This window comes from Pyrus communis, chromosome 15 (genome assembly GCF_041283825.1).
Source record: "Pyrus communis isolate YQ-2024b chromosome 15, ASM4128382v1, whole genome shotgun sequence".
Lineage (NCBI taxonomy): Eukaryota > Viridiplantae > Streptophyta > Magnoliopsida > Rosales > Rosaceae > Pyrus > Pyrus communis.
In genome coordinates, this window is record NC_142579.1 from 33,351,227 (window position 1) to 33,375,367 (window position 24,141).

Consider the following 24,141-nt stretch of genomic DNA (forward strand, 5'->3'; position numbering starts at 1 on the left):
ACTACTAGCATCAATTATAAAAGAATAATAATATATATATATATAATAATTAATAATATATATTTTCGGTTTAGTATGGGATTCCGAAAGTATCGAGAAGCCAATCCCGAATCCCATACCAAAATTTCGAGATCAGGAATTTCAGTTTGGCAAATTTTTGGTTTGGGATCGGGATTTTCGGGAGTTTTTTCCACCCCTAGATCTAGTAAGAGATTGCAAAATATGATTTCAGGGGGATTAAACAGTTCATATTATAACTAATTAAAAAATTGTTTACGGAGCCAAAAATAATAAGGTCTTTTAGCCAAAATGAATCTTAAGATTGGTATAACCTCTCATTTTGGTTCTTGAGATTTAAAATTAATAGAAGTGATCCTTGAGGTTATCCAATATCAATCATTTTGGTCATTCCATGAAAATTTTCCACTAGATTGAGGTGTTTTTGTTAAATTAACCCCTTCACTTGAACTGGTGATTTCTTCAATTTAACAGCGATTTTTCTCATATAGAACAAAATGATTGACGGTTGACAATTTCAAATACCACTTCTATTAATTGTAAATCTCAGAGACCAAAGTGAAAAGTTATGCTAATTTTGGCTAAAAAGCCTAATAATATGGCATTGAAAATTGTTGATGCGTTTTCCAAAATAAATGCGATTGCAGTGCATAGATACTTACAGTGAGGCAAAAACATGAACCATAAAAACTTGCTGTGGATATTGGCAGGGCATCTCAATCACACAAAAGCATTGGACTTCATGTATTTTGATCATATCCGACTTCACACTAAGCCACTTTCTTGAGAACCGTCACAGTTAAAACGGCTTTATTAAAGTTTCTTTCGTACTTGAGAAACAAAAGTGAAGGTATTTCTGTTTCAACCCTAGAGAGTATAGAGACGTCATCTCATCGCACTTAAATACGAGAAAAACTTAGATGAAACTGGGTGTTGATCCGCTACAAGCAGACTCTTCGAACTTACGATCTAATGTCTGGTTCCAGAGCTAAAAAGGACAGTCCGACAACCTACAACAACGAACTCCCTCCATATATTTCGACTCAACTGTCACTAACTAGCAGCACAAACTGCAGTTTCATGGAACCATTCCAAATATTTCTACTCCAGTATGTAAAATAAACAGAAGGAACGTATCAAAGTTTTTCTCGTGCATTCCTAACCACGTCTTCCTGTTTCAAGTTTCCGAAACCTGTAAACAAATTGCAGTTTTCGTATCAGACAAGTTTACTGACAGTTTGGCCCTACAAATCCTCTGTTACTCATTAAGGACTAAGCTCTCAAAATCTCTACATGCTCAGCCAATCCCTACAAATCCACAGACGCAGTTTTACTCTCACCATTTCATCATATGCTACCTGTTGCCCAAAAGTGTCACCAAGATATTGGCACATACACAGTGATGGTGATAAATGCAATCTAAGTTTGCAACAGAAGCGTCCATAAAATATGCGCAATACCTACAAATATGCTAAAACATATACAGCAACGAAGCATAAACTGTATCCCTAAACACACGGAAAGGAGAAATTAATGTCAGAAGAATGCATATGCTCTTACATGGCTACCTTGGAATCAGAATACTAGCATTGACAACACTGCACTTCTTTCATTCTACCAATTGCCTAGATGTCCTAGGTGTGTCAAGTTCATCAAACATATGAACCACAAAGAAGTATTCCAACTATGTGAGCTTTCAAATTATTACATCAAATTTTGCCAGAAACACATCTTGTCAGATATATACACAATATTCTCCATTGTTTCTTATTTAAACATGCATTGACAGCTTCCTAATGTGGTACTGCCTCTGCAGTGCAAACTTTAAACCATACATATTTCTGCTTCCCACTGAATAATGAATTGAACATGAACCCAGGAACTAACCAGGACGACTCCTTCAGTGTTCAGGGGCCAATTCAAGCTTTATACTCCTGCCAAAATGGATAAAGTTTCCATTCACTTCAACTATCCTTATTCCTAAGTTTTCATGTAATAAGTAATCCCACTTTGACCCTGGTATTCCTAGTAACGTTATTTTGCATACGAGTAATGAGTCAAACAACTCAAAACTAAAGCATTGTATCATAGCAGTATCGTTAGAAAACGTAAGTGCAAATCTTCGTAAATGTATTTAGTAATCAATAATCATTAAACATCGGCATGCATCCATTAAAATTGAGTCAGAAACCGATACTCATTTTCCTTAACTACAAGAAGTAAGCTTTAGGCAATTAATTCTTCATTACTACTGCTGTACAACAAACAACTTCTCATAGCCAATAAGAGTAACAGCAACACATTAACCTGATCCCATTAAACCAAAAGTTGACATGAAAAGTTTTAACTAGTGGTGGTAGGCTTGAAAGTGTAAAGCTGTGGAAGTGACATCGGACCTTTCCTCGAATCTTTATCATCCAAAAGCCTCTTCAGACTCTTTTTCTTGCAGTAGAGCGCATCAAAATGCTTCACCTAAAACCCCAAAAACATTAAAATTAAACAAAGAACAAAAACCCAATAAATAAAAATTAAAACTTTGTGCTCCAAGAAACCCAAAATGTGAAGCAAAAATTGAAATTTGAGAATTGGGGATTTCAAATTTTACCCAAGAAGTACGGCAGTGTTTGACAAACTCCTCCCTCGAAGCTTTGCATTCTGCTGGGTACAACAGGCCCTTCGACGCGATTTCGGTCTGCTTCTTGTCCGATTCTTTCTCCACACACGCATAGAAAGCGTCCCGAGCCTTTCCGAACACGTCAAATTGCAGGTTAAACCCCAAATTTCAATCCTTGACGTCTACATTTCAGGAGAAAAACAATGGAGGAGAGAGATTCAGAGAGAAGTAGCACCTTGTAGCAAGCTTGTCTGGCATTGGAAAGGACGTCCGTGTGAACCTCTGCTGGGTTTCGTGCGGCGAAAGCTTCCGTGGCCATTGATTCGAAATCAGAAGGGAGACAGCTCTGATCTTATGATTCTGTTCAGCTGCTGTGAGTCGGCGACGACCGCTGCGTAAGATCCGAACGCGCGTATGAGTGAATGGGCCGCATGGGGCCGAGCTGGGTATTAAGCCATAATGTTCGTGGATCGACTTGAATGGAATTTGATGATATGGGCCTTTAGACTAAAGGGCCCATGGTTCAGAAAGATTTTTAAGTTGAAACTTGGTATCTCACACCATATGAAATTTGAGTGGATTATATTACGTTGAAATATCACATATCAGCCGTCTCTTTGAGAAAATAAGAGTTTAAATATCATAATCACACTCTAATTAACAACGATAATCTTTGTGATAAAACCCAATCTGTCAAACTGTGCATGTGGTAATGAATAAGTTTGTGACAAAATTAATGTTGTTGGAGTGCGCCTTGGGCCAATGTCTGATAATTTGACATGGTATTAGAGCCAAGGAACGGCCCCATGTGGCCACGTGATGTGTGGGTCCCCTTGGCTCCATATGGTTGTCGATGTATGGATCTCCCACCTCTGATCCACTAATTTGATCCTACGCGAAGGAATGTGTTGAAATATCCCACAATGGCGTCTCTTTAAGAAAAGAAGAAGTTAAATTTCTCAATCTCCACTCTGACTAACACCAAGCCTTTTGTGATAAACCCCACACCTGTCAAACTGTGTAGGTGGTAATTTGTGATAAACCCCGTCAAACTGTGCAATAGTAAATTGACACCAAGCCTTTTATGATAAACCCCACACTTGTCAAATTGTGTAGGTGGTAATTTGTGATAAACCTACACCAGTCAAACAAATTGAGGATACTCTGATAATCGAAGCTAGAAATTCATTAGAGGAGAGGCACCATGCAGTTAACATCATATGAAAGAATCGAAGGCATATAGAAAACACAAAGATAGGCAAAGAAAAATATTGTCCTTTTGTGTGTGTGTGTGTGTTGCGTTAGAAACGAGAGAAAAAAGTTCTGATTTTGTTTTTGCTCATTGAAACAATTTATTTCTATTTTAATTTTGGTTTCATGGGTCTAAAAATAATAGATGAAAGGAGAATAGAAGAAAATACGAGGGAAGATTTATGTCCAAGATATTAGAACAAAATTGTGGAAGTGGCTAGTCTTTGTCTGATTTGATGCTCCAGATTTCTTAGCTAAACTGAGAGTTCCATTTGGAGGGTGGTAGTAATCATTGGAAGGTCAAGTTACCAATTGGTGCTCTCCATTTAGGTACGTATATGTGAACCAATTTGAAAAAAAAAAATTCAGGACGGAATCGTGCCCATTCTAGTCCTTAAGTGGTTCCGTCACTACTTCACACTAGGCGTAGACCTAGTATGTATAGCATCCAAAGGAGATATTAGGGAAGACAAGACACTCGTTTGTATGCAAAAACGTATAAATTTTGCTTAGAACTTATGACAACTTCTTTGCAACAGTTATATACCAGCTGTTTTCATTATAAATGTTAAGGAAGTTATCAACTAGGTCTTAGTCTAATATTGCTTCTCGTCCTAATATTAGAAAATGTTCTAGGTTCAGAACCTCGTTATGGATAAAAATGTGAAGAAGGTCAGTGAGGATGTATATAAGAAGTCTTTAAGAAGTATTAGCCAAATCGGAAATATTTAAGATATCTAATTGGATTCAAAGAAATGAATAAATACTTTGTTATACAAGAGACAATGAAATTTGATCTTGATAATAAAATAGGCAAATAGTTTCAAATTGAATTGAATTTTTACAAGGATGATCTATGAATCGAGACTTACAAAATAAACCATTCGAATCATTAAAATTCGATGTAGAATAAGCCCCACCCCTAATCCCCTTTTTTTTTTCTTTTCAAAAAATTAGAATCCTTTTGCATAAAAGGGCTATATATATATATATATATGTATGTATGTATCACGATTGCAACAATGCAACGAAAAAGTAGGGGTGAAAATTGAAGCCAATTAGATTAAGTAAATCTCACCCAAAACAGCTATGTTTTTAGTAAAAGTTATATGATTAAAAGCCAAAAAGAGGCACATCAGAACAACAAGGCAGAAGGACCAAGTCAACTAATCCAAGCAAAAATTTCAATCACTACTACCCGACCACAAAACAAGCCACAAAATCTCAATCACTACTAGAAGACAAGTCAACTAGACTAATCCAAGCACCAGACCACAAAACAAGTCACAAAATCTAAATCACTACTAGCCCACTCATACGAACTTACGAAGAGCAAGGAAGGCTATCGCGAGAAAGCACAGAGACCAGGGAGGTTGGAAGTCTACTGACCCAATCCTCAGCGCATAACAACTAATCAAGAGACCAATTTCACTAAATCAGTTGGTGAGTTTCTAATATTATATGTTCGTTTGTGTTTTGATTCTCAGATAATTAGTAAACACTTATATAGTAATCCTTACTAATACCCAATTTCTTATTTTGGTTCAATACAAAGAGGCGCCCTAAATTACTTAAGGTAAACAGTTTTACCTTTTAATTCTAATAAAAATGATAGCAAGAGGGGAAACACTTGAATTCATGACCTCGTGTTCAATGGTACATGCTCTTGACGAGTTGAACCACGAGGCCCTTCTATACAAAATGAACCTTAGCTAGAGTAGAGTGGGGAGTATGGTGTGTTAGTAGATCTTCATATCTATTTTTGTCGAGGAAGAAGATAATATAGGTAATGGAGGTGTCGGCAATAAATAGAAGATTGAAAAAAAAGCTGTTGTTTGTAGTGTAATATACTAATATAAAGACCAAGTAGCAGAGAGAGAGAGAGAGAGAGAGAAGCTGAGTGGATGAGGGAGAGTAGTAGATCACTGGACTAGTAACGAGTGGTGCTGACAGAAGAGAGTGAGCACACACGGGCAATTGTATAAAGCTATACCTTAGTGTGATGTGTGCTCACTTCTCTTTCTGTCAGCTGCCCGCCGCCTGCGCTGCCCTCCCTTTCATTATGTCTTTCTATGTTCCTCCTCTCGATCTCTCTCTCAGTTCTTCTACCTACTACCGTCTCAGCTGCCGCTTTCCAGGTGTACTCTTTCTTTCATTCTTTCAAGAAGATAAGAATTGAATTTATTTATTTATCCCCTTTATATGTATTTTTCCAATCAATTATTATTGCTTTTTCATTTTCCCAGGCAGACCCTCCGACCTTGTCTCTTCTTCTCGTTTGGAAGATGATATCCAGTATGTGTGGACTAGTGTGCATCCACTCTCTCAAGTCCCACTGATAAATAACTGAGTCTCAGGTTTCATCACCATTATCATTATCACAGATCTAATCTTCTAGCCCTAGCTTCTTTGTTTTCCTCTTTCAAGATTTACTATAGTAAAATACAGAACGAATATAGTACGTGAAAAATACATACATACTTGTATTATTCGGCGCTTTGTTAAAAATTTATTTTAGAAAATTCGGTCATTTTTTAAAAATTTTAGTATGTATTCATTTAATTTATTAGTTAATTTTTTTTTTTGTGTGAATTAATTTTGTTTCTTTGTTAAAAAACGTGAATTTTATGTTTAATAAAATTATGCGAAATATGTGAAGATAACGGGTATTAGATGTGACTATATACGTGTATAATAAATATATTGTATGTTTAAGTTTTAGAAAACGTGTATGAAAAACAAAAGTATACGCGAATTTATTATATCACAATTCAGTATTACTGTAGTATTTATCATTAATGTCTATGGAGTTTGAAATTAGCGTTTTTGATGGTCCTTTGCTAATCAAGGTACTAATTAATCCTTCCAACTGTTCACATTTTAACGGACACCTTTGTTCATTTCATTCTTCATGCCTCATATATTCTGGAAATACAAACCCTTCCTCTTCTACTAAAATTATTTATTTTTATGTTTATTCTTCTCTCTCAGCATCATATCCACACCATCACAAGGTTTTTATTTTTATTTTTATTTTTTGATACAAGTGATTTTCTACACTGAACTCATGTAAAGTATTAAAGCGAAATTCATATAATTTACTGTAGAAAAATATTTGAACTTAAATGCAGATGAGGGAGCAGAGTGTTCTAGTCAATTACCCATGTCTGCTACACCATCAAAAGGTAGGAAATGGATCCTCTCCGGATCTCTTCTTCCTAATCCACTAAATCCGAGGATCTGAACTATTGAAATTTGATCAAACGGCTAAAGTTATTATAATTTTTAAAATGTGCCCCTGTTTGTAACCGTTGAATCAAATTTCAATGGTCCGAATTTCTGGACTTAGTGGATTATGAGGAAGAGATCTGGAGATATCCCCTTCCAAAAGGTACTCTTTTCTTCAAAACCTAGACAATGATTAATTTCTTTCATATTCATAACGATTCCAATTTGCTGATTGGATTTTCTTTTTTTTGGGTGCATTGATGATGATATGCACATTTTCCGGTTTAAACTCAAACCCGGATTTTGTTGTGGAAGCTGGAGGCGGAAAGAGGAAACAGAAACCCTTGTGGGTCACAGCGCGGTGCCAAATATGGACAGAAATTCATAGTTCCCTCATCTCTCCATATCTCAACTTTTCTTTTATCATTACTTACCTTTTCAACGATGGGACGAATTTCCTTTTACATGTCACAAATTCATTCAATTGCCAGATTTTCCTGGATTCTGATTTACTGCCCATTTTTGGGAAGATTTTTTGCTTCGTTTCAAGGTGAATGAATGGATGAATAGCTAGGGTTTAGCTTTATCTAGGTTGGCCCAAATAGAGTTTTTGATATTCTTCTATATGTGTTGTTGGTTTTTATTTTGCTTCTCCGATATGAACTAATTCTTGTATAGATTTGCTGCTTCCGTTTATTTGCAGCAGGTTATTCATCTAGGTAACAGTTGTTATCTACTTAAAGATTACAAACTTCATGAGTTTTATTTATTTATTTATTTGCTATTTATTCACTATTTCTTCTATTTTTATGGCTTCTTTTAATGCTGGTCTCTTAAGTTTTTCTACTGTAAATCCTTTTTCTGCCTGGCTTTTAATTTTTTTTTTGTTTGTGTAAGGGGGATTTGTGTGTTTAGTTTGAAGAACTGCTCGGGTGATTTTTAACTTTTTATGAGGACATGAGAAATTGACTTGATACTTAACTTTGAGTCATTGAAGAAGATTTCATAAATTGATGAGATTCTCTCTTTTTTTTCCTGGACTTGTTATGCAGGAACAACAACAATTATATCTTTTTTACTATTGTATAATTCTTTAACTCAATACTAGTTTATATAATTTAAGTTTCCAGGATACTGTTTATATATATTCAAACGTTAGGTATTTAATATGAAGCTCACAAGATCTGATAATCTGGTTGAGATGCTCATTCAATACATGATCTTCTTGTTGCAACTCAAGAAAGAAGAACAAAGAGAATGGCTTTATTTTTTTCAATAATAAAAAAAGATTTGCTTAGTCTCTTATCAGTACTCTACACAGTTGATTCAATGCTAGAGAAAAAGAACTCCAACCATTAACCACCACATCATATGGTTTACAAAATTGGTCTAAAATCTTGTTGTTTCAGTTATTCTCTCTTTTGGTTTCTTGATTGGCTACATTTGAAGGATGCTTTCTGAGTATCATGGTTTCATATTACAATTATGTTTTGGAACAATGACTCCTACATGAATTTGTATTGTTTGGTGATAATTGAATAGCTTGAGTTCTTCTTGGCCTAAAATTAAATAACTTAAAAGATGCCAGAGTGTTCCCTTGATTAAGTTGCCTAGTTTTGACCTTCTTATAACTTGTTTCGATTGTGGAATTTGTGGGATTTTCTGGAGCAGTTTATAAAAAATTAAAGTTTTGTGTTTGTATTTTAAATTACAAAGTTGACATGTCAACAACAATGGTTTGTATCTATATCTCTCTCAGGTTATTCTCAACCATTGACGGTCCTTTTCCTTGAGTCTTTGTAGTTGAAATTAATAGACCAATTCCACGAAGCCTTTCTTTTATTTGTTTGAACAATTAACGTATCAATGTGTTTAATTATTGTGTTTCCCCTCTTTAGTTGTACATAAGCCAAACAGGATTGTTCAATTTTCCGTGGACGAGTTATTTCCTTTTTCTCTTAATGAAGTGCATGTAGTGACCCCCTAAAGGTTTTCGGGTTTTATGATGAGGACAGTTGAGAAACTATGAAGAGAATGGGGTACATTGATCATAGCCCTGAATGGTTTAAAACAGTGTAGTGTAACACTAATCGCAATAGAAGGCTAATCAGTTAGGTCCCAGCCCTAATTGCAATATGCTTTTGTTCTCCAGCTATAAACATCTCCATAGTTTTGGTTTTCGTGCATCAGAGAGCAAGGTTCATACAAGAATTCAATTACCTGTGTCCTTATAACTAGCCCCTTATTTTGTGTTGATTTCAAATGAGTTATTTAGTTTACCATAACATGTTTAACTTCTTGATTTCACGTGAGTATTAACTTCCTACTATAACTGCAGAAGCGTTATGGAAGAGGTCATGTCAAGAACAATCTCAAATGTGGGGGTGAAACGCAACGTTGAAGAAGTTTGTGATCCAAACCTTGCTGCGAATGACTCATCAGATGGTGCTAGTAGGCATGTATCGAAAAGGTTCAAAGGAGTTGTTGAGCAGCCAAATGGGCATTGGGGTGCCCAGATATATGCCAACCACGAAAGGGTTTGGCTTGGCACGTTCAGTTCTGAGAATGAAGCAGCTATGGCTTATGATAGCGCTGCAATCAAGCTTCGTGGTTGGGAGTGCCATCGCAACTTTCCGTGGACCAAAGTCACCTTTGAAGAGCCACACTTTCAAAATCAGTACTCCAAAGAAGCTGTGTTGAGAATGATCAAGGATGGTTCCTACCAGGCCGAGTTCTTAGAATATCGAAAGAGTTGCGCTGCAAGCAAGAATTTGAGGAGTGATATCCAATTTGGCAGCTTGGTTAGGGTGCATAGCAATGGAAATGCAAAGATGTTGAACCGACTTCTTTTCCAAAAAGAGCTGACGCCAAGTGATGTGGGTAAGCTGAATAGACTTGTGATACCGGTTACCAATGCTAAACGGTGCTTTCCCAGCGTATCGGAAGCCATAAGTCAGAAGGTTGAGAGTAGCTCCAGCCAGCTGGTGTTTTACGATAAGATGATGAGGTCGTGGACTTTCCGGTACTGTTATTGGAAGAGCAGCAGGAGTTTTGTGTTCACCAGGGGTTGGAGTCGGTTTGTAAAGACGCACCATTTGAAGGCCAAAGACATTCTTACATTCTTTCAACGCCAGTACAAGCAATTGGGGGACAATGGTAATAAGGAGCCACAAACATTTTACATGGTTAAAGTTAATTGGGATGGTGCTGAAAGCGAAGACGACAACATTAACTGCTTGGTTGAGAATGAGGCTACTAATTACCAATATAATAAATGTAAACTAGAATCTGTAAGCCAAAATATTAATGAAGCTGATGGAATCCTTGCTGATCAAAAGAAACGTTTCAGGCTCTTCGGCGTGGAGATCTGCAACGAGGTGGCGCATTAGCCTTGAACGTGTTAAAGTTCACCCTTCAATGCCTCAGAATTTTTGTTTGAGCTTTTGCAGGGAATATCATTAATTAGGTTCTGATTACTAAACATATATATCCATCCTTTTAAACTTACAGGATGTTAGACTGAAATGGATTAAGGTAATCTTAATTGCTTTTTGATGAGAAGTTTTGTTATATTTTATGCTTGCTTGCATATAATTCGCAGGGATGGAAGATCATTCCTGCATTCCAGGGTTGAGTTAACAGCAATTTTTGGGCTGTTTTTAGTGTCCTTCTGGTGATACTTTCCTGCTCAGATGTTTTGTTATATTTTTCTTCTAAAGTAGGGGTTTTATAAAAAAAAATGGTCCTTAAATTTGACTCATTCAATCAAGATCATTTTTGAAATTGAAAATTGATTGATATAGTCTTTGAAAATGAATGTTTCAAATTAATATAGTCATTTCGATGTAATTCCGTAAAAAATTCTGTTTTATTCTGACGTGGCACGTAGGTTTCATATATCTAATTAAATATTGTCGTATGGATTAATAATTTTAAATAATAAAAAACAATTTTAATTTTTTGTATTATTAAAAACTTCATAAAAAAGGGGAAAAAAAAACAAAAAAAGGCAGGGAGGGGTATTGCTGACCAGCCCAACCTGGGCGAACAGATTGATCATCCCATTCAGTTCTCATTATCGGTGTTCTGGCAGTTGGGGAGGTTAATGGAGGGGTAACAGGAGCACTGATAGAACCGCCATGAATGTAGAGGTTCAGCAGTTTGGAAGAGGAGGCTGAAGAGGATGCAGATGAGAGGTTTTTGAGCCGGAGGATAAGGGATCTGCCATCAGCATTTTGATCACCAGCTTAGGAAGATGATGTTGGGCTTGGGTAGGAGTAAGAGCATGGGCTGGGATTGTATGAAGCATAATTACTTGAGTGGAAATACTAGCTAGCTACTGTGGATCCCACCCATCACATTCATGCGCTTCGACCGGCTTGCATTCTTAACTTAGACATAGTTCGGTTCGGTTCGGTGCGGTTTTGAGTGAAATCGAAACTGAAATCGAAATTTTTTGCAGTTTTGAAACCAAAACCAAAATGAAACCAAACTGTTTGGTTCGTTTTGGTGCAGTTTCAAACGATTTCGGTTCAATTTTTAAGAAAAAATATACAATTTAAAATATGAAACACTCGTTATCTCAAGCTTTACATGAATGCAATCAACAAAGAACTTTTTTTTAAGAAAACTTATCTAGAAGAAAAGTAGTTTCTAGTAAGATCATAAATTAGAACTTGAAATGAAAGATTAGAACATATTATTAAGCATTTCCCAATCTAGACATCTTATAGAGTGCTCCTAAAGGGTACAAATTAAACTTAAGCAGTAGCTAATCGAACCGCTACAAATGTCATAAATCCGTATATAAAATGAAATTAATCCCTCATTAAAAACCAGTAAAAAGTCCTCACAAAGTAACCTTATTAGCTAGCTAGGTACCAATTGCCACACAAAAATTTAACGATTGGGAAAAAGAAATGAATGAATGGTTTGCAACTTTACATGCATACTCTGTGCAGTAGATAACATGTATCAATGATCCAATGTCATGGACTCATGGCAAATATATATTATAATTGCCCAGCAAACAGATTTGCATGGTTGCACCCTCAAATCTATGAGGAAGCTATGCATTATTTCCCTTGCAATTTTGATTTCTCAACGTCCTTTGTGTGGAACATTTGCCCGTTGATCACATATCCAGTGTAAGACAATGCATTCAAGTGCCCGGCCCTACTGATGAGTGATGATATTATGTAGAAGAGAAAAAAAGTGATGAATGGTGATATTCTAGTGTGGTTGAGTTCATACTAAATGTATGGACTCTAACAAACAACCAATTAAAATATGACATCTAATATGGACATTTAATTAAATGCTTATTAATATTTACGGTGCAGTACGGTTTCAGTGCGGTTTTCAAAAGCCAAAACCGAAACCAAACTGTTTCCTACTTTGAGGTTTGGTTTCAAAACTGAAATCGTTTCAAAATCGCAAAACCGAACCGTTCGGTGCAGTCCGATATAGTTTTTGTTTCGGTTTTAAGTGTCCACTCCTACCTCCCTATATATAATTGAAGATGATTAGTGGCGCAAAAAAATAAAAAATAAAAAATAAATAAAAAAAAAAAAAAGGTTAACAAAGTTCTCCTATATGGATCTGATGGGCCATCAGTTTGGTTGCAGTTAGGGATGACAATTCTAACCGTTAAACCCAATAACCGTCCGAATGGAACGGATTTGGGTATGGAAGTTTGGATATATTTTGGATATTGGGAAAAACCGTTTATATTATTAGGTTATGATTTTGGATATGGTTATAGCGGTCTCCAAACCGTATCCATAACCGAATCCGACCCGAATAGTAAAAAATATAATTTATATATAATATAATAGTATAATATATATATATATATGTATGTATGTGTGTGTGTGTGTGTGTGTGTCTATGTATGTATGTATGTATGTATGTATGTATTTGTATATTCATTACCTTGAGAATACAAAAGTTGCATTTTGTAGGAAAGTAAAATTTTGAATCAAAATCAATGCAAACTCAATGGTGCTTATGGGAGATATCAAAGACAAGTCAAAATCGTCAGTGTTTTAATTTTTATACTCAACAAGATCCATTTATTGGATCATTTATACATCAAATGTCTCAACTGAACGAATATATTTTTTCTATTGACGAATATGGATATACCCGTTAACCGATGGGGGTATGGTTATGAATTATACCTGATGGTTAATTTGCGGTTATGAATATAGTTAATTTTCGTGGTTATGGGGATAGATATAGCATTTCTGTTTCCAAACCGAACCGTTGCCATCCCTACAATTACTTATGCGACGGGGTGGGGTGGCTATGTAGTGGTTGGTAGGGTGGGAGGGGAAGAAGAAGAAGAACTGTACATCTTCTTCTTCTTTTTTTATTTTTTTCTTTTTTAAGTTTTTAATTACATAAGAACAAAAATTACTTTTTATTATTTAAATATTTTAATCTACATGGCAATATTTATTAAACTTTTGAGACCTAATTTTGTGTCACGTTAGTACTTAATAGATTTTTGACAGAGTTGTGACGGAATGACAATATTAATTTGCGACATCCATTTCAGAAACTACATTAATAGATTTTCAATTTCAAGGACCATCTCTTGATGGAGTGGGTCAATTTTAAAGACCATTTGTGATAAAAACCCTTAAAAGTATTTTTGCAAATAGTGAAATTTTGGCTTATGAAAATGAATGAGGATCCTCTCTGGATCCTCTTTGTGAGGATCTTGGGAATCCTTAAATCGTGTCTGTTCATCGTACATCGTGCGATCAGTTTTCGTCAGATATGTTCATATTTAATTTTAAATAAAAGTATTTAAAATGATTTCTAGCCGCAACGATGAACGGACACGATTTGAGAATCCCCAAGATCCTCAAAAAGAGGATCCTCTTTCTATGAAAATGATCTTTTTTTATTATTTATTTTTTGGGAAGCCAATTTGGCCTATGAAATTGTGGAAAACATAATTAGAACAAACATTTGGACAACTTCTACTATTATACAAAAACACTTCAAGAGCTTAATTAATTGGTGAAAAAGATACCTCATCTATTCACTTGTTATGTTTTAGTCGATTCTTAATTATGAAACTTCTTTAGTGTTACAGAGTATATTATGTTTTTTCTATAAAGTATTGAGTTTGAAGTTGTTTTAAGTGTGCTGTTTTTGAGGACTTGCATGTAAAAACCTATAATTACTACCTCAAGTACTAAGCATTAACAATGCAAGCCATCCTAACATAGTAACATTGGCAACAGTTGACACTAGACCAGAAGATAAAAGAACATAAACTAGTATGCAATTTCACCTAAGAAACTAATCTGGTTGAGAATCTCGTCTGGACTTTGTCCCCATGGTCCTGGCTAGCTTGGAATCCAAAGACTAGAGTATGAACTTTGAATAAAGAGCAAAGCGATTTGCTTCTGATTAGCTCAAGGGAAATGCTAAAGAGTCTCCTTAGCATTTCTCTTAGTTCAAACTACTCACTAGGCCGGTGGAGTTCCGTGAACCATTTAATTGGACCTCGAGGGCCTTCATGCGGGACCATGGGTCAGTCCAAGGCTATTAAATTTTACATTAACTAGCATTTTTCCTTTTCTTTTCCACTTTGGTTTTAATATTGTCATATTCACTAGTGTCATGATTTAATAGTATTCATCTTTATTGATGAGTGATATAATTTTTTGGCAAAGTTTTAGAAAGACTGTCCAAATAGTTCAATACAAATATTATTGCATACTTAACCACTTGCTAGTCCAGTAAAAGTAGGAATTTATCATAAAAGCTGTGGTGCAATCAGGAATGGAATCATATAATTATAAGTTGTAAATTGTTATGTCAAACGGCGGATGTGAGATTTTCAACATCTCCCTCACATGGGACCACGGTCACACGGGAAGACACGTTGGCGAGGAAAGACAAGCACGTAAATACTACACTATTAGAACATACTTATTAATTAGGGTTGTGTACGGACTTAGATAAACCCCGCTTTGATATCATGTCAGAGTTTCAGAAAGATGAGCCAAATAGTCAAACACTGATATTGTGACCCACTTAACTACTTGCTGGTTCAACATGAGTGGCGTTTAATCCTAAAAGGCTTCGACATAATTAGGAACGGAGCCATGTCATAAATTAGAAATTATTGTGTCAAACTCTTGATGTACAATTCATCTTATGTGATTGACAAATTTGTACCACATTATTAAAAGATAAGAGATTGAACTTAAGGCCTCAACAATAGATGTGATTATTAATTGATTGAGCAACAATTCATCGTAAGAGTACCTTAATAATAGATGTTAGACTGAAATGGATTTAGTTATTTGTGCAGCTTTTGTTTGCTAAAGTTTTGCGATTTTGGATTTATTGGTTTTGTTATCCTATTGCTATATGTGATATTGTATACTACTTTACCCTAAGAAGACAAAAGAATTTGAAATCTGAACATGTTGAAGAAGAATGCACTAATCACTATGGCAATCCAACGCTTGCGAAGCATTAGGGAAAACATTAGGAAAGAATTAGGAAAAGCATCATTCAATATGTCCATCATTTGGTCATCATCAACACGGCCAGATGAAGAGAGTTCATGCACAAGTATCCCACTGCCAGAATATGTTGCCGATATAATTCTCCATGATCATTCCAAATGCTATATGTGATATTGTACACTAATTTACACTAAGAAGACAAAAGAATTTGAAATCCAAACATGTTGAAGAAGAATGCACTAATCATTAGGGCAATCCAGTGCTTGCGAAGCAGTAGGAAAAATATCATTCAATATGTCCATCACTTAGTCGTCATCAACACGGCCATATGAAGAGAGTTCATGCATAGGTGTTATACTACTGGAATATGTTGCCGCTGTAATACTTCATGATCAGTCTAATTGGAGTAAATGTGTACCATCCCATTCATATACAAATGATATTGTACTTCGTCCAGTATCACCTAAATACAGTTGTTACATTTCATGCAAGGACACCTTATACGATTATGAGCACCAACACGGTTGTTTGCAAATTGAATAAATTTGCCCACTCGATCCGAATATTGGTCTTGACTTCTATCTTGCAATTTGATCCACTTTTTTGCCCATTGTGACTATTTTTAGAGAATTTAGTCATCATAATAATTTGATACGCTTCATCTCCCCCTTATGCCTCTGGTAACGATCCTATCCTATTCGAAAGTGCACTTTATGTGTTGCGATTTAGGATTCATATGACTATTTCTGATCGTAAAAAATTATGCAATATCTCCCTTAGGTTCCCAAGTGCACGACATAGACATTATAAACAAACTAGTATGCAATCGAAGAACATTAAGGGGATACAATCGAATTTTTTTACAGTCCAAACTTAGCCACGTTAACTGCGAACACTAAACACATAGTAGCGCACTTGCGAACTGTCTGGACTGGATATTTAAGAATTAGTTAGATTGTAGAGCCACATACTGCGTCGACACGCGTATCCAACAGACTCTCAAACAGGTCTAAGGTTTTTTCGAATTTATTATACGAAGTCAGTCAATATAATAAACTTCATATAAATGGTTATGAAATATTAACAAACTTTACACCACATCTTAGGCTAATGCTGTACAAATTAAATTCGCCTAAGCTATATATATTTCAGTAACTTAGGCCGCATACGCATGTGTAGGCTGTAGGCATATGCAGAGACTTCGCTTGTGCCTCAAATCAATCTTTCACAGGCCACTCTATTATTTTCTGATTTTCGGGATATATGATGAAAACTGATAAGTCATAAGGGTGGGTGATATTTAATGGGCGTCTTTATCTTTGTCTCCCTTCCATTTTGCTGGGTGTCCTTTCCCCTGCCCCTTCCCTTTCACTACACCAACGTAGCAGTTCCAACCCACCAAACACCACACCAACACTCCAATATATAAAACCCTAAGTTAAATCTAAAGGCTGAGATTAAGATTGAATCACATTATACGTGGACCCAACGGCTGAAACAGGAGCAACCGCAATAGAGAAGTGGCCAATGGAACTTTTGATGCCAACGCATCTACAGACCCTTCGCAGCACAACATTCCACAACTAGTGCTAAGTTAGTGGTGTAACTTTGACAATTTTCAAAGGAGAAATGTTAAGGAAAAGCTCTCAAAAAATAAAATTTTCTATGAACTCACCCGTCGCCTTATGTTTTTAGCACAGTAATTTATAATGTTACTAAGAAAATGTGTCGTCTTAGTAATCCAACTTTTAAAAAAGTTTATTTAACATTTTTCTTTGCCTAAATTACATTTTGCATTATCAAGTTTGAAAAAAATTGCAACATAATATAATATCTTTAAAACATTTCAATCACATACATTTACTTACATTTCATTGCAATTCTATACATCCGTTAAAAATTCTGTTAGTTTTATGGTAAAATATAAAGTTCATATTTGAGCTGACATGTATTCCACCTTGTTCCACATGGCCAAACAAATAATAAAAAATACTTAACTATTCAAAATTATTTGAATTCATTTAATATTTTATTTAAAAATTATAAATAAAATAAATAAAGAAAACAACTTAGAGGTACGTCTCGTTCGTATGAACTTTGATGTGTTCTTCCTTTCCTCTGCCGAACACTCATCCTCCTTCGCTCTCAACCTCGAGGGCAACGGCAGCTCTGACGGCCTCCATGCCTTCGTCGCCGAGGTTGGCCTCGTGCTTAAAGAATGCCTCTCGTTTTCAATTTGGTCAAACAATAGACCCCCAATTTCAGGGATTCCCCCACCACGCTTCCAATCCCAATCGACGTTCTGAATTTCCGAGATTTCAATTGCCTTCATCTGAGTCGCTGAGCTTCGATTCCACTACAGCAAAGATCCAATATTTTCTCAATTTCGAAAACGGAAGAAAGAAACCATCTTTCCCACGTTCTCTGCAATTTCTGGGTTTACCTTCATACTGGTGCTACACAGACAGACCCTCTTCGCCTCCCACTTCTTCACCGCCTCCGACCGACAGAAGCAAGCTTGTGTTTTTTGACCACAGGCAGCCGTTTGAACTGGAGGATTTGATGTGGGCACTAGCGGAGATGTTGGGGAAAGAGAGCCTGGGCCGGTGTACAAGGCGGTGCTGAACGACGGGAGCACCATGGCAGTGAAGCGGCTCAAGGATGCTGTAGTGGTGGTGATGGCTGTGTGATGGCCGATGATGGCGACGAAGATGACGCCTGGCCAATTATCTCTCTCGTAATGGAGTCGAAGAGAGAGATGCAGAATTACAGATGCATGTTGAAGGGGTGGGCCCATTTAACATAAAAAATTATATATTTTGTCATATTCATTTGTTTTATGAAAAATTTAATTGCAACGTCATTAGTTAACTATAATCTTAACAAAGCTTTTAACAAAATTTTTAACGGAAGTATAAAACAGAATTTTTTACGGAAGTATAAAATTTTAATGAAATGTAAGTAAAAGTACGATATTGAAATGTTTTAAAAGTTATTGTATAAAATTGTAATTGTATTCAGATTTGAAGGTGCAAAATGTAATTACATTTTTTTCTTTCTATAGCAGTGGTACTGCTACAAATTGGACACGTAATTACTAGTGGTACTAGTTAATTACTTTTGGTACTTAAATGTCGGGACATGATTCAGATGTGGATGGATCGATGACAGTCCTTTAATCCACCAACCAGGCTTTCACCATCAATAATGGAGACCAGAAATCAGCCCCCCCCCCCCCCCCCCCCCCCCCCCCGCGCGCTCAAGTCCTGATGAATTGAAAGATTCCGCGTGTATACATAGTGAGTTATCCTGGCAGAGAAGGCATTCACATAGCATTCCGAATTCAAAACCCTAATAAAAACGTGATATTACTCGAGTGAAAGGAAAAGCTGCTAGGCTGACCATGGCAGTTGGTGGTGTAACTAATTCGCTATATATTTATATATATGTATTTGTGTATATTAGAAAGCAGAAAGAAACCTGTAGGTTAAGCTGAGCGTAGTTGACAGAAGAGAGTGAGCACACACAGGCAGCAATTGTATAAAATCATACCTTTGGGCGGTGCGTGCTCACTTCTCTCTCCGTCAGCTCCTATCTGCGCGCTCGCTGGCCTTATTTCACCACTTATAGTCAACGTTTCAAATCCTTAATTTCTCATCAACGCCCCTTCTCTTCCCGCAAAGGAATGGGAAATTAAACCGGGCCAGTCCCAGGCCCAGCCCCTTCTACTTTCCCAATTCTCCTTCCAGGTGTCTTTCTCCCAACCCTGTATGTATATATCTCACATATATGAAACAGATAGCTAGATACCCTCTGATTCCCAGCTCTCACTTTTCTCGTTTGGGAAATGGAGAAGTTGTGTATATATTTATAGATGTGTGTGTGGATCAGTGTATGTGTTAAAATTAAGACATATGACATGACGATACAGGTTTTGGGTTTGTTATTGTTTTTATCATCCTGTTCTTACTTACTAGCAGGTGTCCTCCAGTTTATGATCCGACCTTTTGGAAACGTACCAGACCTTAGGTGGCTCACTGCACTTCACAATCTCAAAGGAACGAAATACAAGATAAGTTATTCTAATGTATTTATTTCCTATTTTATTAATTTTTATTGAATTTAAAATTGTAAAGAATGGCTATGGTATTTATAAGAAGATAAATTTTTAAACTAAAGTTTATAAATCAAATAATGATTAATTAAATATTAATTAATGTTTTTATTTATTATTACTGATACATCATTTAAATTTAATTTAAAATTTTAGTATTAACTATAATTTTAATGCTGGTAGACGGTCTGGTCTCTGGAGTTTGAAAGCGTGCCTTTTGATTGTCCCGTGCTAGATCTTCAATTAGTTTGAAGAGGACGGTTTGGGGTTCTTTTGTTTCTTCAAGGTACGCCTTCTTTTTGTTATCTTACTGTTCAATTTTTCATGGAAATTCCCGCAGTTATCCTTTTTTATACTAAATTATTTTATGAGAACCCTCCGAATCCCTCTTCTATTTTCATGGAAATTCCGGCAATTTTTCTTTTATTTATTTTCTATGAAAATCCTCCTCCTCCTCCTCCTCCTCCTCTTCTTCTTCTTCTTCTTCTTCTTCTGCTTCTTCATGCAAGCTTATTACTCTGTGCATGTCATATAAAAACTGTAAATTATCATATAAGTGTACATTGAGCTCTTCTCCCCAAATCGGCTGATAAAAGGAAATATAAACCCTAAGGTCAGAGCTCTGCTAAATATGGACACATGTTACTCTTTTTTATCTGGCCAGATCTCAGCTTTCTTTTGTTTTTGTCATAAGTGAGATTCTTAAATCAAAATTCCTTTTCAGAGAAAAAAAAAAGGAAAGGTGTTCTGTTATGGAAGCATGTATAATTAAGTTTGTTTTATATCGTTCTTTTCTTCTGATTAATTTACTTATCATTCCCTTTTAATTAATTATATTCGGTAGGAAGTACAAGTGTAGTACTTGTTGATGTTTTGGTGTCAGTGAGTGGTAGCAGATCTGCTTCCATTAATTTGCCGCAGGTTTAATCATCAAGGTACGTATCAATTGTAATCTCCTTGATTGTACTTCTGTTTATCGATTTCTTTTCTGTTTCGTACTGTTTTTACATATGTTCAAATTTTTAATCTGGATATTTGGTTTTTGGGAAGAAATACTCGTTATCTTCATGCTTTCGGGTTAGTTAAATATGTTGGTTTAGTTAATGTAATGGGTTAGGTCAACTACTAGTTGATGATAATGAACTTGAGTCATGGACAATGGATTTAAGAATAAATTACAAATAGCAAGCATCACACTGGATGCCCTCTTTTCAAGACTGGTTTGAAGAACATTACATATCTAATCCGTTTTCCATGGGAAGTTTAAGTTTTTATCAGATTAATGATTACAGTTGACCTATCCCAATTCCTGATAGGATACCCAAATTGGAGTGTATAAGTAAATTGTAGGAGCTCAAGGGTTCCTTGTTAATTAGATGTTTGACACTTGTTTCAGATTAGAAGATTAGTTGTGGTGGTGGGTGTTAATAATCGGTTAGAAACTTAGCTTGCAAGTCTGAAGTCTATATAGATACCAGATTAATTGTGCAGAGCAGGTTGTTATTGAAAAAAATATGGTTGTTGATTAATTTCAAAGAGTTTCTGTAACATACGATTGAAGGTCTGGACAAGGTTCATATTAAGGCCAATTCTAGGTTTGAGCACAAAAGAACAATTTAATAAATATTTGGAACAAATGGTAGGTCATCTATGATGGAAGATTTATATTCCTAGCTAACTTATATTTTTATATTTGAGTCCAAAAATAGTGGTGGGTTTGAGTGTTTGGTTTTCTCTTCCTCTTCCAATGCACATTGTTAAGATTGGGTCAATGCCTTGGAATAGAAAACATTGGAGTCAAACCCACATTTCAGTTTTAACAATTAAGGTATGTGCCTTAGAAGAGAAAACATAAGGTCAAAACTCTCAATGTGATTTTTAACAATTTTGGTTGGGGTCAAAACTCATCTTATGTTCCTTGGTCGAAAAGCATTTTTTTATTGTTGGCATGGGATCCACCTTAGACTCCAAATTAGAGTCACATATTAGCTGAAAACTTACATATAAGTCCTAAGTATCAAGTGAATTGGAGATGTTTGATTCATATCTAGACTCAAATATGATATTCGAGTCCAAAATTTCTAGTGCATTGGAATGGCCCAAGTCTCATGTGCATTGGCGAGTCCTTGCCTCTCATTTTTAGACTCAAATATAACATTATTTGAGTCTAAATTTTCCGGTGCATTGGAGATGACCTAACATTTTGGCTTTGTTACATAATATTTGGCAAAGTGATATTCTAAACTACTTTAATCTACTAGGACGGGGATTTGTACTTAGGTGCAATGGGGGATTCATAATTAGGTACAATGGGGGCGGATATGTTGTCCTAGCCAATTAGCCTAACCCACATCTTCTATTTGGGCATAACTAATGGCTTAATTATCTCTGGTCCAAAATAAATGGCTTGAATATGCCTTTGGAAAATCCTGTTGATTGAATTCCCAAAGTTTGAGCTTTTTTACCTTGTTTGTCAAAATTTTCTAGAGTAATTTATGCACTAGTTAAAATATTGTGTTTCTTTTTGTCTTGAAATTACTTTTCTTATATTACAATTTGGCCTTATGTGTAACTCTAAATATAAGTTCGGGTTTTTTCTGTTATATTTGTTAACATGCATGTAGCCCTTTCAGATATCTTTGTTTTAATTCGTTTCCTATATCTATTCATCTCCATGGTATTTGAGTAGGTTTGTTCTTGCTTTTCTGTAATATTTCTATCCATGCACACTGTTCTTAATTACATGTTTCTATCACTTTGTAGTGAAGGTTTGATCCTCCTTTTCTCTGGTACTTGATGGGTTTTGTTGCTTCCTAGAATCTTAGTATTGGAAGTGACATATTCCAAATATTTTTCCATGCCAATCCTAATATCATTATATTCATGGATTCAATTTTATTGCCAATTTATCTTTTATTATGCGCTTGAGAGAATCTTTAGTGTGCATGGTTCACTACCTTGAAGTAATTACTTGTATTGTTCTTTAAATTTTTTATTGTGGATATTTTGTTGTGAGAAGAAATATTTATTATGTTCATACTTCCGCATTAGTCACACACGTTGGTTTCTAGTGGGGCTTAGATCAATTACTAATTGGTGATGATGAACTTTTGGTTTCTTCTTCATTTCATTGCAATGAGAAGTTTATAATGAACTTGAGTCATGTAGATGGTTTATAAATCGATTACATATTAGTAAGCATCATATTGCTCAAGATGTGTGTTTTGAAGTTTTTAGACTATTGCACTTCACCCTTGCTCAAGGCTAGGTTTGAGAACCATCCAAATGTCATGAAATGAACGATTTTCCCAAATTGGTCCTCTAACTATTTGGTCTTTGTGGGCATAATTAAATGGCTTAAATTTCTGAGATCCGAAATAAATGGCTTCTATCCCTTTGGTATATGCTTTTAAGTTTCCCAAGCTTGGATATTCTGTAGTCTTTAACTTGTTTAATTAGTTCCATGAATTGTATGATTTGTTATAGCAGTTTATGCACCAGTTAAAGTATATTTTTTATTTATATTACAATGTGGATTGTGTTTAATTCAGGCTTGCGTGTAACTCCTAATATTAGTTTCGTTCCTATTTCTACTCATCGACCTTCTATATTTTTAAATTTTAACATGGCATTTGAGTAAATTTGATCTTACATTTTTGTTATGTTTGTATCTTTGCACACCGTTTTTGTGTTGGTTTCTCTCCATGTTTAGAATGTATGGGCTGTATTAATCCCTCGTTTTTATAAATGTATGTTTAGTGTGTCTCTCCATCTGTCTCTCGAGTTTTCTATATTTGTTCTGACGTATGAACGTCCCATATTATATGATTTTCGTGCAGAACCGTCATGAAAGATGATGGGGTCAGGGATGGTGTGGAATGAAGCGGTGAAAAGGATTGCAGAAGCACAATACCAGGATTCAATCTCACCACTCAAAAGTTCAAAGGAAGATGGGCGGGCGATGGAATGCCCTGATATATAATCCCAGAGACCAAAACTGTTAGGCTTGGCACTATCAAACTCTATGATCATGAGAGTTTGAACACAAGATTTCGGGTGGAAACCACCGTCGAAAACTTTCCATGTTCAAACGGTCGAAAGGAATCTAGTGCTTGACGGCTAGCACTTAAAAAAATTGAGTCTAAGAGACAGCATCACTTTATGCTCATTCTACATGATCACATGATTGTAGTTAATTACTATGAATCATAAGTTAATCTTGCTACTAAATTGTTTTACTCTCTTAACGGCTGGGTTGGTAGATTTTGCCGAACTGCAGTTACGTTCTGTTTTTATTTCCAAACAATTATACCAATTGCGGTTTTGTTATCGTATTTCCTATAAATGTGTTTGTTGTAATGTTAAAGTTTTTTTAACAAAGTTTTGATAAAAAATTCTGTAAAGAACCAACTATTTAT

At 35.6% G+C, this 24,141-nt stretch overlaps 2 protein-coding genes and 2 long non-coding RNA genes across 11 annotated transcripts; 2 read left to right on the forward strand and 2 right to left on the reverse strand.

Moving 5' to 3' along the window:
* Nucleotides 1-1,694: 1,694 nt before the first annotated feature.
* Nucleotides 1,695-3,051, reverse strand: LOC137717208 (uncharacterized). Of its 2 annotated transcripts, XM_068456509.2 has the most exons (4): nucleotides 2,868-3,051; nucleotides 2,624-2,761; nucleotides 2,415-2,490; nucleotides 1,695-1,952 (listed from the first exon to the last, which is right to left on the reverse strand). In XM_068456509.2, exons 1-4 carry the CDS (start codon nucleotides 2,949-2,951, stop codon nucleotides 1,945-1,947), a joined length of 306 nt encoding a protein of 101 aa, XP_068312610.2. In that variant the 5' UTR covers nucleotides 2,952-3,051; the 3' UTR covers nucleotides 1,695-1,944. The 2 variants fall into 2 exon arrangements, with proteins under 2 accessions (XP_068312610.2, XP_068312605.2); XM_068456504.2 differs by lacking the exon at nucleotides 1,695-1,952 and having other exon boundaries at nucleotides 2,164-2,490.
* A 2,302-nt stretch (nucleotides 3,052-5,353) lies between these two features.
* On the forward strand, nucleotides 5,354-10,686 carry LOC137728915 (AP2/ERF and B3 domain-containing transcription factor At1g50680-like). The gene is made up of 3 exons (XM_088685271.1): nucleotides 5,354-7,653; nucleotides 7,790-7,830; nucleotides 9,450-10,686. The coding sequence occupies exons 1-3, from the start codon at nucleotides 7,372-7,374 to the stop codon at nucleotides 10,498-10,500; spliced, it is 1,374 nt and encodes a 457-aa protein (XP_088541397.1). The 5' UTR covers nucleotides 5,354-7,371; the 3' UTR covers nucleotides 10,501-10,686.
* A 6,930-nt stretch (nucleotides 10,687-17,616) lies between these two features.
* Nucleotides 17,617-18,186, reverse strand: LOC148690890 (uncharacterized). The gene is made up of 2 exons (XR_015957264.1): nucleotides 18,053-18,186; nucleotides 17,617-17,965 (listed from the first exon to the last, which is right to left on the reverse strand). It is a non-coding gene; the product is annotated as an uncharacterized LOC148690890 (long non-coding RNA).
* Nucleotides 17,959-24,052, forward strand: LOC137708829 (uncharacterized). 7 transcript variants are annotated; one of them, XR_015957263.1, is made up of 4 exons: nucleotides 17,959-18,396; nucleotides 19,590-20,009; nucleotides 20,568-20,658; nucleotides 23,563-24,052. It is a non-coding gene; the product is annotated as an uncharacterized LOC137708829 (long non-coding RNA). The 7 variants fall into 7 exon arrangements; XR_015957262.1 differs by lacking the exon at nucleotides 17,959-18,396 and adding an exon at nucleotides 18,867-18,908; XR_015957258.1 differs by lacking the exon at nucleotides 17,959-18,396 and adding an exon at nucleotides 18,950-19,501.
* The last annotated feature ends 89 nt before the right edge of the window (nucleotides 24,053-24,141 follow it).

What these genes read in the sequence shown, in the direction of transcription:
- LOC137717208 (XM_068456504.2), bottom strand. Translation starts at nt 2,951, where the DNA reads ATGGCCACGGAAGCTTTCGCCGCACGAAACCCAGCAGAGGTTCACACG. An exon ending in CCAGACAAGCTTGCTACAAG is followed by an intron (nt 2,762 to 2,867) that starts GTGCTACTTCTC and finishes GTGTTCGGAAAG; the next exon opens with GCTCGGGACGCTTTCTATGC. An exon ending in AACACTGCCGTACTTCTTGG is followed by an intron (nt 2,491 to 2,623) that starts GTAAAATTTGAA and finishes TTGGGGTTTTAG; the next exon opens with GTGAAGCATTTTGATGCGCT.
- LOC137728915 (XM_088685271.1), top strand. Translation starts at nt 7,372, where the DNA reads ATGATGATATGCACATTTTCCGGTTTAAACTCAAACCCGGATTTTGTT. An exon ending in TTGGGAAGATTTTTTGCTTC is followed by an intron (nt 7,654 to 7,789) that starts GTTTCAAGGTGA and finishes ATTCTTGTATAG; the next exon opens with ATTTGCTGCTTCCGTTTATT. An exon ending in GCAGCAGGTTATTCATCTAG is followed by an intron (nt 7,831 to 9,449) that starts GTAACAGTTGTT and finishes CTATAACTGCAG; the next exon opens with AAGCGTTATGGAAGAGGTCA.